The sequence below is a fragment of the Tenrec ecaudatus genome, chromosome 12, assembly GCF_050624435.1.
Source record: "Tenrec ecaudatus isolate mTenEca1 chromosome 12, mTenEca1.hap1, whole genome shotgun sequence".
Lineage (NCBI taxonomy): Eukaryota > Metazoa > Chordata > Mammalia > Afrosoricida > Tenrecidae > Tenrec > Tenrec ecaudatus.
The window spans coordinates 26970731-26984136 of NC_134541.1; the positions used below are offsets into that span (position 1 = coordinate 26970731).

At 52.2% G+C, this 13406-nt stretch overlaps 1 protein-coding gene across 1 annotated transcript in view; it reads left to right on the forward strand.

Moving 5' to 3' along the window:
- LOC142422390 (fer-1-like protein 4) overlaps positions 1–11182 on the forward strand; it is a 31658-nt gene extending 20476 nt beyond the window's left edge. The window contains 17 exon segments of the mRNA XM_075527782.1: positions 1272–1467; positions 1604–1662; positions 1750–1881; positions 2499–2541; positions 2642–2742; positions 2823–2960; positions 3075–3191; positions 5634–5761; positions 5957–6154; positions 6524–6681; positions 7272–7399; positions 7884–7969; positions 9083–9181; positions 9360–9601; positions 10442–10722; positions 10801–10901; positions 10996–11182. Coding sequence (XP_075383897.1) covers positions 1272–1467; positions 1604–1662; positions 1750–1881; positions 2499–2541; positions 2642–2742; positions 2823–2960; positions 3075–3191; positions 5634–5761; positions 5957–6154; positions 6524–6681; positions 7272–7399; positions 7884–7969; positions 9083–9181; positions 9360–9601; positions 10442–10722; positions 10801–10901; positions 10996–11182 — 2394 coding nt within the window.
- Positions 11183–13406: the final 2224 nt, after the last annotated feature.

A 13406-nucleotide genomic window follows, 5' to 3' on the forward strand; every position in this document is an offset into this window, starting at 1 on the left:
TTAGTATACTATTTTATTTCTTTAATTTAAAATTAGTATACAATTTTAATTCTTTAAGGATTCCTGTATGCATATTAATTTATCACCTTGGACTTAAGATTAAAAACAGCAACATCATCAATGACTCCCTGCCATCGAGAGGTTACTGACTCACAGCGACCCCCCAGGACAGAGTATAATTGTCTCTGTGCGTTTTGGAGGCAGTAACTCTTTACGGGAGGAGAGAGCCCCATCTTTCTCCTTTCTCCCATGACCTTGTGCTTGGCAGCCCAACCCTTAATGGCTACACCACCAAGCTCCCTCCACTTCAAATGAGTGCGAACTGAATAGCAGTAAAATAGAGACACGCCTCCCCCCTCTATTGTGCTGCCCCTGATAGTCTCCCAGGGAGACTTGGGAGAACCGGAACTCAACAAGCCTGCCTGGGTTTTCCTGGTCCGACAAGTTTTCCGCCTTTGATGGGTACAGTCTTCCCACAGGGGGAGGGGAGGGTGGTGGTGGTGGTGGTGGTGGTGGTGTGTGTGTGTGTTGTGATTTGGGTCAAAATCGATGAAACAGGTTGGTTTTCCATTCAACAATGCCCACACACGTGGCTTTGGGACATCATTCGCAATCCCTGCCATGTAGCAGCACACTTCCTACTTCCTCCCTGGGGTTCCTCGCCATTTCCCTTCATCCATGGCTCCGATCCTTGCCTGCCTGCTGGCCAAATGCTCCCGTCCGGCTGATTGTGCTAAGGAACTTGACCCTTCCGGGGAGCTAGGGCTCACCTTGTGGGCCTCGCTATGGTTTGGCCGAAAGTGGCACCATGGAGGTGGCATACGTTCCAGGCTTGGAGGGCATCTCAGGACCATAGTCTGGGGGTCCCACCATCTCTATCAAACCAGTCAGTAAGTTTCTATTTTGAGTTTCTTTCCACCTTTTCTCCTACTCTACCCGAGACCCTCTACTGCGCGATCCCTTACAGACGGCTCAGCAGTGGGCGCTGAGTGGGTCCCCAGCTAGCTCTTCTGGTTTCAGGGTCGTGGAGGTGAGGGTCTGTCTGGTGCATCCGTCCTTTGTACTAATGGTTTCTTTGCATCATTGATTCTCTTCATACTTGGTAGCGTCAGACAGTTGCCCCTTACATGTCAGTTCCCTGACCTTATTTCCATCACGCGTTTTAGTAGAAAATGTTTGAGTTTGCTTTCTCTGGCAGGTTCCCATCATACACAGGCTCCAGCTGCTCCTCCCTCCACCCTGGTCTTCTCTCTCCCCACCCCGTCCTCCAGGACTTGCCTGCGCAGCCTTACCTGCAGCCCCCACTCAGCATCCTGGTGATGGAGCGCCGGGCCTTTGGCCGCACCGTCCTCGTGGGTTCCCACATTGTCCCCCACATGCAGCGATTCACACTCCAGGGTCATGAGGATACCCTCCAGGAGGAAGAGGAAGAGGTGACAGCGGACTTGGTGGCCATCGAACCTCAGCGTAAGGGGCTTTCCCTCTAGGACCCACCAGCCCCAGGCCGAAGTCTCCCTGGCTCCTGGGAGGGCGGCTGTTGGGGAGACTCCTGCGGCATTGGAGCTGGCTTTCCACTTATTTGTTGCTCTTTCCCTCCTTCCAGGAGAGAAGTCCCTGGATTCCTTCTTGGCTGTGGGGGGGTTCCCCAGACAGCTCCTCAAGGTGATGGGGGATTGGCAGATGGCTGGAGGAGAGCTGGCCGGGCATGGGTGGTGCTGGGTTAGGGGATCTGAGTCCTTTCTCCCTCAGACTCCTCTGAAGAAGCTCCCCATGAGAGGCCTCCTGAACCAAGGCCCTGAGCTGGAGGAGGACATCCCAGATCCCGAAGAGCTGGACTGGTGGTCTAAGTATTACGCATCCCTGCGGGAGCTCCCGGGACAGGTGGGAGCAGAGGAGGGCTCCTGAGTGGGGGCCAAAGGCAGAGAAGGGTAAAGGGCACTAAGGGTGAGCTCCTCAAACGTGGGCCGCTATAATTTTCTGAGCTCTGTTACGATAGACCTCTCATCTTGACAACAATCCTAGACACTGGACAGTTATTAACATCATTATCTACCGCTGGGCTTGCCCCGAGGACCCAGAATGCAAGCCACATCATGTAATCCCTGCCATTAAATCTTTTGTAGTAGCTACCTTAAAAGCGTAAAAGGAAACCGGTAAAGTTTTAGAATTTAAAAACCAAAGCACCTGATCGTTGTATGTTAGGTATCTAGATAGAATATTGCCAAGAAATATGAAGACTGATTGAGATAGTGCACATTCCCCTTTCAGCTCACATCCTAGAGCACATCTCAGTTCAGACTAGCCGCATCCAAGTGCTCGAGAGCCCCATGCGCGGGGTCTCCCAGGCTCCACAGAACAGGACTCCGTGATAACTGAAGCGTTGAAAATGGACAGGTGCTTTCACAGATGGAACTAGTTTCCCAACTCGGAATGCTGGGAAAGGGATGGATTAAAGAGGTGACAGGTGTGGGTGGAATTTCTTTGTCCTTTGATTGCAGCCGAACTTTGATGAGGATGAGATAGAGGAGCCTGGGGACTCAGGTAAGAGATTTTGCTTTCATGCTCTTTCTCCCCCCCCCCACCTACCCCCTGCCGCTGCCCACTTAACTATTTCTAACTGGGACATCTCGACTCTTCCCAGATGGGGTCAACCTCGTTTCTGTCGATGGGGGGACCCAAGACCAGGGTGCGGCTGCAGTTGAGGGCCCTATGTCCCGGAAAAAAACCATTGCCACCCTGAAGGTAATGGGGTTTTGGGGAAGAGGAGCATCTCCTTGGCCTGTGGACCTGAGGCTGTCATCCCTGAGGCCCTCACCTTGCAGATCTACAGCAGTTCCCTGGAGGAAGAGTTCAATCACTTTGAAGACTGTCTGAAAGTGTTTCCCCTCTACCGAGGGCAAGGGGGCCAAGGTGGGGATGGAGAGGAAGAAGGGTCTGGACACCTGGTAGGAAAGTTCAAGGTGTGTTTGGAGAAAGGAAGGGGGACACCCTGGGAGCATGGGTGGGAATTGAGGAGGAAGACTCCAGCCCTCTCTTACCAAGCCTTTTTTTGGCCTTCCCATCCCTTCCCCCAGGGCTCCTTCCTCATTTACCCTGAATCAGAGGCAGTGTCACGCTCTGAGCCCCGAATCTCCCAGGGAATCCCACAGAACCGGCCCATCAAGCTCCTGGTCAGAGTATATGTGGTAAAGGTGAGCAGAGGTAGTTCTGGCGTGTCTTTAACTCTAGCCGTCTCTGCCACCGGCCCACCACTGCCCTGGGAGCAACAGAGATCCCCTGAGCACGCATGACCTCAAGCTGGTTCTAATGAAGGTGGGGAGCCTGAACGCCGACAGTCTATGTGATTCGAGTGGGACTCACTGAAGGTGGTTGTGGATCTGTGGTTCACACAGGCAGCAGACCAAAGCAAAAGCACACCCACATCTTAGGCCCCTTAAGGGGCCTTTCACAGGGTCACCCCGTTCATCGCAGAAGCAAAATGGCAGCGATGAGGTAGCAACGAACAGTGTTTTTTTTTTTTTTTAAATTTTTAAAATGTCATCATTTTATTGGGGGCTCGTACAACTCTTATCACAATCCATACATACAACCATTGTGTCAAGCACATTTATACATTTGTTGCCATCATCATTCTCAAAACATTTGCTTTCTACTTGAGCTCTTGGTATCAGCTCCTCATTTTCCCCTCCCTCCCTCAAGAACCCTTGATAATTTATAAATTATTATTAGTTTGTAATATCTTACACTTTCCAATGTCTCCCTTCACCCACTTTGTGATTCCATTCTTGGAAACATTTTTCAAACTCATCTGTTTGGATGGCTGACAGCACCTCCCTCGTTTTTTTCTTCACCTCTTCTATGTCGTCAAATCGCTGTCTCTCTCTTTCTTTCAGATCATTGTATTGAGGGGTCTTACAGCTCTTATCACAATCCATGCATCAATGGTATCAAGCAAACAACATATATGTACATAAGTTGCCATCATTATTTTCTAAACATTTACATTCTATCTGAGCCCTTGGTATCAGCTCACGAACAGTGTTATGGTTGAGGTCACCTCAACATGAGGAGCTGTGTGAAGCAGTTGATGCATGAGGAAGGTTGGGGGCCCCTGAGTTAGACCCATCCGAGCCCTGATGAGCGGTACAAAGTTCGAGGAAGCAAGCCGCCCAAAATAAAGAGCAGCCAAGCTAACAACAAACTCCGATTCTTGGAAGTTTGAACTGTTACTGGTTCATGCTTGACAAGATAGAGCACGTAAAATGAGTATGTCAGAAATCTTTAAATAAACCAAAGAATGAGCTTAAAATGAACAAGAACACGAGAATATTCAACATAAACCATATATCTGAAAGCCTACACAGAAGTTTTAGACATAAAAATATATCGAGATTGGAAACTCATGGGGGGGGATGTGAACAATCACTTCACCAAAGATGATCGACAAGGGGTTCGACGAGGCTCAGAGGAAAATGGAATGAAAATATAATGGAAATTTCCATCAGCTCCTGGAAGCTCCCTCACAGGCTGCTGAACACAAACAGTCTCAGGTCTATGTAGTTTTTTGAAGTTTATTTTTTATTTTTTGGTAAATGTAAATGAAACCACTGTGACCTGCCCATTCACACCAGCTAGCATGGTGTTGACATGGATTGCCAGCCCAACCGGCAAGGTTGGCAGCTCAAACCCACGAGCCACTGTGAGGCAGAAAGATGAGGCTGACCGGCTCACAAGCGGAAGAACCCTTCCCCTCTGCCCTACAGGGGTGCTGTGCGTTGGAATGGACTGGAGAGTTAGAGGGCTAGGCTGGAAATAGCCGACTTGAAAAAGAGCTGCAATACCAAGCAGCGAGAAGGATGTGGAGTAAATGCAACTCCCAATGAACTGACTGCAATTTTCGCTCCAATCATGTATGCACGAGTATATGTTTACTAAGTTGCATCCAAACAAAACTCAACCAGTCGCCATCAAGTCAATTCCAACGCAGTAGGGCAGAAGGGAATGCCCCACAGGGCCTGGAAGCTGTAATCTTCACAGAAGCTGATCACCTCTTTCTTCAGTGGGCTCAAACTGTGGATCTTACGGTGAGCTGGACACACACCTGCTCGTTGTATTCTTCTTTGTTTTTTTGCTATCTTTTTTATTTGTTTTTTTCTTTTCTTTTAAATTTTTTTCATCTTTTTAAAATTAATCTTTTTATTGGGGCTCATACAACTCTTATCACAATCCATACATCAGTTGAGCAAAGCACCCTTATACATTCGTTGCCCTCGTCATTCTCCATTGTATTATTCTTTAGCTAAAACAGTCTTCATGATAAAAGTCAATATGCTTATTGTGAAAAATAGTCAAGCACAACAGGAGTCTGTCAATTGGGTCGTACATTTTTTTTTATACATCCTGCCAAATATTTTCCATGTTTTGTTTTATTTTAGTAATAGCTTTTGGCATGTCTCGGGCATTTCATAATTGATTTAAAAGCAAAAAGTCATTTCACTCAAACACTGTTTTAATTCCTTTCAGTGGGAGATCCTTAATAGCTTCCTCTTTGCACTTACTATCAAATTAGATCTGGCAAGAGTAAGTAACCCGGGGTTATGACTCTCCCATGTGTGCTCTACACTGGCCCCTAGGCTACTAACCTGGCACCTGCAGATCCCAATGGCAAAGCAGACCCCTATGTGGTAGTGAGCGCTGGCCGGGAGCGTCGGGACACCAAGGAGCGCTATGTACCCAAGCAACTCAACCCCATCTTTGGAGAGTAGGTCTGGGTCCTGGGAGGGTGGAGGGAAATGGGGGAGCAACCTTATGGTCCTGCCTTGCTGTGACCCCAGGGAACTCGATCAGGTAGTTGATTGAGGTTAGGGACAGGACAGAGGCCCATGAGACCTATACTAACTTTAGAAGAGCCCCCTAGGTATGATATATGTCCTCCACCACTCTCCCTCCTGGCCAGGGTGCTGGAGCTCAGCATCTCCCTCCCGGCTGAGCCTGAGCTGACTGTGGCTGTGTTTGATCATGACCTCGTGGGCTCTGATGACCTCATTGGGGAGACACACATCGATCTGGAAAACCGTTTCTATAGCCACCACAGGGCAAACTGTGGGCTGGCCTCCCAGTATGACGCGTGAGTACAGCAGGCTCCTCAGGAGCCCAGGAAACCTCTGAACAAACCCACTCAAGCTCCACCCTCTCATGTGTGTCTTGAGACTCTGATTTCACAGAAAGGAATCCTTTCACAGTCAAGCTAGAGCCGGGTAATCAAGCCTCTGGCTTGGGAGTTGAGATTTTACGACTCGCAAGTCACTTGACTTCCCTGAGCCTCAGTTTCCTCTTCTGCAAAATGAAAACAAGCTCAGTCTCTCCTTCACAGGAGCATACCTATATGTTACTATAAATGGAGACTAATCTGTCTCCCACTAACCTGGATCATGTATCTTAAAGAGTTCCCATCCCAGATCCTTAGTCCAACGGAGCGCATCTACCAGGCCTGGCTAGCCAAGGCTTCTTTGTTTCCTGCCCACAGGGAAGGTTACAATACCTGGCGAGATGCATTCCGGCCTTCACAGATCCTGGCGGGGCTGTGCCAATGCTGTGGCCTCCCCGACCCTGAATACCGAGCTGGAGCCATCAAGGTGGGCAGCAAAGTCTTTCTGATGCCGCCTGAGACCCTGGCCCCAGGTACCAGCCTCTGTCTCCTGGGCAGACGAGAGGGAACAAGATGGTGGTAGACCAAGGTACAGGGGGTTCGCGAAATGTGCCCATACAAAAAGCCTGCCTCTTTCTGCAAGCAGAGGCGGTGAGTCTAATGAGGTCCTTGAATGGTGGGGAATGAATGATTTTTATTGGGGGTGCACATGAACTCCCCCCAAAGCAAGAGTTGGACCCCTCAGGGCCACAGCTAATGGAGTTCCCAAATACAGTGTGGACCCCGATGGAGTCCCATATACCACAGAATGTGGCTGCAGAAGTGAGTTCATGCCTTATAAATGGTGGGTGGCCTATTCTCCAAACAGGGTCTAAGCAAAGGCTTCAGCCCTTCCAATTCTATCGCCCTCTGAGCACTGGATTCTCCCAGGAAACCTATCCTCTCTCCTACTTTTTGTCCTTTGGGGAATTGTCCTCTCTGACCCATGGGCTTCATCGAATACAGCAGTTGCCTCAACTGAGAGTGTGGACTGGTGGGGAGGGGGGGAGGGGAGGGGGAGGAAGGGGAGTGTGTAGGAGCTCACCCTCTGTTGCGTCAGGTCAGGAAGACCCCAAGGTGGCAGGTGAGGAGGAGCAGGCGTTGTTTGTGCTGCGGTGCTGGCAGGAGATGCCGGAGCTGGGGATCCAGCTGGTACCTGAGCATGTAGAAACTCGGCCCCTCTACCATCCCCGAAGCCCAGGGCTGCTACAGGTGAGGACCCAACACCCAACTCTACAATCCCAAGCCTTTCCCAATCCTAGGATTCCCACCTGAGTTCAGACCTAGGCTCTCAGAATACACTTTCTTCAAGACTTCTACCTTGGACCTCCATCTTGGATCCCATAATCTTGACCCTGACTCCGGTCTTCCAGGATCCTACCCCAGTGCCACCAAAGTTCAGCTCCTGGAACTAACATGATCTCTACTCCAGATCCCTAAGATCTGGATCTCAGGGATAGATTATTTCTCTTGATCAGAGCTTATGGCCCTTTTGGGGCTTCATTCCTGAACCCACAATTTAATCTTGGCCCCTATTTCAAATCTGCCTTCGCCCTCATTCCCAGATCCTCCTGACCCACCTTCTGGACTCAAGCTCTCCCATCCTCTTGGGGCCCCTGTGCAGCCTCGGGCCCCAGTGCTATCGGGGGAGGTCAGGGTACCAATAAGACCTTCCACTTTGGTCTTGTGCCCCAAGGGATCCCTTCACATGTGGATCGACATCTTCCCCCAAGATGTGCCTGCCCCACCCCCTGTTGACATCAAGCCTCGACAGCCAATCAGGTGAGAGATTCCGACCCTTCCTCCAGGGGGCAGACACCTCTTGGTCTCCCTGCACTAGGACCTTCTGACAGCCTGAGCCCTAGCAAGCAGGTGAAAGGGCCGAGGAGGTTTACAGCAGGCTTTCCTGTGGTCATGACATATCTCTTTGTGTCACAAGCCATCGTGGGTTGGGTGTTTGCCTCTCGTAATTGACAGTCTAAGTAGTCGTACCTCCTTCTGACCTGCGTGGAGTTCTGTGTAGGCTGTTTACTGCGGACAGGACTTGGTCCGGTGCTGGGATGTTGTCACAATCTGTTCCTCCCTATCCCTGGGCTCTGCTTTCTGGGTGCCGTTTGTTCTCTAAGAGATCCTCCCTGTCTGGGGACAAGATAATTTCCAACCATACCGTGCTTCCAGTGTACCAATGAGGCTGCTTCAGCAGAACGTCAGAAAGCACCCTTTCCCAGGGATAGCAAGTCTCGCTCATTCTGGAACAGCCGGGGCAAGTGCTGATCCCTGAACCAATCATGGGGGCCCAGGGGCTGGAATACACTGGTTGGCCAGTCCTAGGTCACATGCCCACCTCAGGAGCAAGGTAGGATCAACACCAGGCTCACGTGGATTGACAGCGGTAGTGGTAGAGGAGGGCAGGCACCAACAGAGCGGATCTGAGAGCTCTCCTTAGAATGGATAGTGGGCTGCGGCCACCAGCAGTGTCCAGGCAACCAGGCGATAGCTAAGGACAGAACCTTCCAATGCTGGCGCAGCCCTCCCTGCATCTCCCAGGAGCCGCAGGCTCCGTGTCCACATCCGCTTCTCGCTACACGTGCTTCTGCGCCACAGCTGCAGCCTGCACGTGACTCCTGGCTCCACCCCCCACATCCGATGCCCCACAACCCACATCTTCTAGTCTTGATGCTGCTTTATAGGAGGCAGAACCTCCATGTCCCAGCAGACCAGTCCTGCTGCCATCCCTGTGGCTGGGCTGTCGGTGATACGGGGTCACCCCTTCATGGGGCCACAGGCATCCTGAGCCCACAGCCAGCAGGGCGATGGGAGGGGGCTCAGTGCTGGTCAGGGGCCCTGGCCCAGTCCGTCCCGCAGCCCCAACCAGAAGCACTCTTCCCCCCTCAGCTATGAGCTCAGAGTCATCATTTGGAACACGGAGGACGTGGCCCTGGACGATGTGAACCCACTCACTGGGGAGATGTCCAGTGACATCTACGTGAAAAGGTAGCCATGAGGCTGGGGCGGGGGTCCTCCAGCTGCTCCCATCCCTGTTCCCTAGGCCCTCCACGAGGCCGGGGCTGGGTGAAGGGGCTGGCCTGGTGGGTGCAGAGGGGTGCCTGGGGGAGGGGCCAGGTTCTGAGCTTTGCCACGTCATTGTCATCCCTGTCTCCCGTGGGCCCAGCTGGGTGAAAGGGCTGGAGGCGGACAAGCAGGAGACAGACGTGCACTTCAACTCGCTGACGGGGGAGGGGAACTTCAATTGGCGGTTCGTGTTCCGCTTTGACTACCTGCCCACTGAGCGGGAGGTGACCGTCCGAAGGCGGCCCGGGCCCTTCGCGCTCGAGGAGGCCGAGTTCCGGCAGCCGGCCGTGCTGGTCCTGCAGGTCTGGGACTATGACCGCATCTCGGCCAACGATTTCCTCGGTAACCTCTGGCTCCATCCTGCCCTCAAGCCCTGCCTCCCGGCCCTTACCGGGGCCCTGGTTTCCTACACCCCAGCTCCATGGGTTCTCCAACGTTCCTGGCCCCACTTTCAGAAAAACAACACTCCGTGGCCCCCTGGCGATCAAAAACACTTGTACTATCATACAATCCACTGTCCAGGACCAAGTGTAGGGCTCTGCCTTTGTAGGACCCGTGGTCCCAGGGCCCACGGGCGGTATCGCTCACTGTGGGACAGACACACAGCTAACCCACCCTGAATGCTGGGTTTCAGACCCTGGGGCAACAGCCTTCGATTTCTTACCTGGTTACTGGGCTCCCCATTAAGCCCTAAAGGCCAAAGCCTCATTGCACCCACATCCCTTCACTTACCCTCAGATTGACCCGAACTCAAGTCTCCACCTTGCATGGTTGATCCCAGTTTTTGGGCCTGTCCCCCTGCACTCTGACAGCTTCTGACATTTTGCCTGTGGCTTGGGGGCATAGTAGGTACTCAATTGGGCTGCTGACCCCAAGGTCAGCAGTTTGGAAACCACTAGCTCCTCCAGAGCTGGGGTGGGGGACGGGGACGGCAGATGAGGTTTCCTATTCCCGTGAAAGAGCTCAAGTCTTGGAGACTTATGGGGGTCAGTTCCACCTTGTCCTACATGGTCACTTGATGGCAGTGAGTTTGTGTTTTGGTGGGCTAGTCCCCAGCAGTGGCCTGGCGACCACATTCAAGTTTCGATGCCCTTGATTTACGACCCTGCTGTTCCTGACCCCTCGCCCCCATCCAGCTAGGCCTTGAGTTCATGCCTGACCCAGTGACCTGTGGACCTGCAGGATCCCTGGAGCTGCAGCTGCCTGACATGGTACGGGGATCCCGGACCCCGGAGCTTTGCTCTGCGAGGCTGGCCTGCGATGGGGCCGGGCCCAGGTGCAACCTGTTCCGCTGTCGCCGCTTGCGAGGCTGGTGGCCTGTCGTGAAGCTGCAGGAGCCCGAGGATGAGCAGGAGCAGAAGGCACAGGCTGGCAGGAAGGGTCGGAAAAGGACGAGGAGGAGGAAGGGTCGGTTGGAGGAGCGGGAGTTCACAGACGCCGGTGGCAATGTGTACTTACGCACGGTGGGTGCAGCCGGGCAGGGAACCAGGCTGGGCCGGGGCCAGGCCCAAGCCCCGGTGAAACAGGAGGCCTTTCTCTAGGGGAAAGTGGAGGCCGAGTTTGAACTGCTGACTGTGGAGGAGGCGGAGAAACGGCCGGTGGGGAAGGGACGCAAGGAGCCCGAGCCATTGGAGAAGCCCAAGTGAGTCAGCAGGGCTAGAGGGGGGAGGGCAGCGCCTGAAGGTGGTGGCAACCAGCAAGGTCCACCCCCCTCGCCTGGATCCCTTCCCCCACAGCCGCCCCCAAACCTCCTTCAACTGGTTTGTGAATCCGCTGAAGACCTGCGTCTTCTTCATCTGGCGCCGGTACTGGCGAATCCTGGTGCTGCTCCTGCTGCTGGCCTTGATCACCATCTTCCTCCTGCTCATCTTTTACACCATCCCAGGCGAGATCAGCCAGGTCATCTTCCGCCCCCTGCACTGACCCCCGCCCAGCCAGCCGGCCTCCAAGGCCCCTGGCCTCAAAGACCTTGGACAGGGCTCTCAGGGCTCACCCTTCAGCGGCAACTCTAGGAAGTTCTTCCCACAGTGGGTGGGGAAGCTGCATTCAGATCAAAGCGAGTCTCTGCCTTTGAATAAACCCTCTCACACATTCACTCCCACCCTGAGGCTCCATGGAGGCAGTTACTGGATGAAGACCCCCGAAGGGGTGCCCGCGTGCCCATATCCCATAGCCGTAGCCAGGAGAGCAAACTTTTGCAGCCGGATGCAGCATGCAGAACTCCCCCGGGGGGAAGGCCGATCAACCCTCCCCACAAAATATGTAAGCTGAGTGGATGGGAATTCGGGAGACTAACAAGGGGGAGGGGGGGATGCTCCCTACAGCTGATGCCATCACCCTCAATGCATCAGTGAGACCAATGCCCATAGTGGCTGGTAGGGGCCTGTACTTCTGTTCCAACTCAATGGTGACCCTGGGTGCAGCATAACGAACCACGGCTCAGTCCTGCACGGTCCCCACGTGTGTTCCTACGTTTGAGCCCATTGCTGTAGCCACTGGGTCAGTCCATCTGGTCAAAGGTCTTCCTTTTTCTTTTCCCCTTACCAAGTGTGAGGTCCCTCTCCAGGGACTGGCCCTTCCTGGTAATCCAGCCAGAGGAGGTGATACGAAGTCTCACCATCCTCGCTTCTCAGCTGAATTCTGGCTGTCCTTTCAGACAGGGTTGTTTGTGCTTCTGGAAATCCGTGTTAGGTTTTTGTATTCTTGGCCAATGCAGTTCAAAGGCTTCGGTTCTTCTGCTTCCTTACCTGTCGACTAGCGGGCACATGCATATTTAAAAAAACGTGGCTTAGGTGCAACTTTGTCCGCAAAGTGGCATCTTAATTATTGTGTAGAAACCGTTAGCCCAGATGTTTCCCACGTTCTTGATTGCTGCATCCAGAGTGTTGACGGTAGATTCAAGTGAAATCAAACCCTCGACAACTTTAAGTATTTCTCCTTTAGCAGGGTGTTGCTTATCGCCCCAGTTGTCAGGATTTCTTGACACGGGTGTGATCTCCACTGCAGGCTGTTGTCTTGAACCTCCATCAGTAAGTGTTTCAAGTCCTGTTTGCTTTCACCAAAGTGGTATCAGCTGCACATGGAATATTGTTATTGACTCTCCCTCCGATCCTGAGGCCAATGCTTCATATAGTCAGTCCCTTGGATATGTTCAACATATTTTTAAATGAGTGTTTTATTGTGCACTAGGGGACAGTAGCAGGGTTTGCATTTCAGACCACTCACTCTGCATTCAACAACGTGAACCACTCAACACCCAACCCACCCTCATATTCTAACCTGCGCCCCCTCAGTAGTGGGGTAGATTTCTCTCCCTCCTCTTATGAACCTCCACCCTCCCTTTCGCCCAAGTCAATGCCTCTCAGCCTTCTAGTACTCACTGCTTAACCTTCCTACCTTTGCCTTCTCTCCCTTGGGGACCTCTGAAGTCTGTTCTGTTTGGTAGACAAGTCTTTGTCTTGTGTTTTAAAAATCCTGATAATGGTATCATGCAATATTTGTCCTTTTGAGATTAACTTCACTCAGCATAATATTCTCCCAGTCCACCCATGCCATGAGGTGTTTCATGGTTTCTTTAGCAATGTGAAGTATCTTATTGTTGTGTGTGTACACCAAAGTCTCGTTATCCAGTCTTACTGATGGGTATTTGGGCTGTTTCTGACTTCTCGCTCTCATGAACGGTGCCCCAGGGGCATGGCATTGCATTTGTCTCTTATTAGGGCTCTTCTTGCTTTAGGGTTGATAGCCGGCAGAGGTATTGCTGGCTCCTGTGAAATTTCTTTTCCCAGTTGGATGAAGTAGGGCCATGTTAATTTCCACAATAGTTATACACATGCTTTGTTATGATCTACGCGGTCAAATAGAACACGGATAAACATTTGTCTAGTATTGCTTGCTTTCGGCCAAGACCCATCTGACACCAGCAGTGCTCTCTTGTCCCGTGTCCTCTTCTGCCTCTGAGTTGAGTTTGAGGCCATGTGCTATCTGGGCTTTGCAGCAACTGATTTTCAATCATCCCATCAGCACATTACTCATGGGCCGTGCATACTATTTGACCATTTCCATGTTCCGTTGGATCCACTGTTCTTTGAAATGGGCACGGATAGGGATCTCTTCCAGTTGACTGGCCGGGCGCTGACTTCCAAGT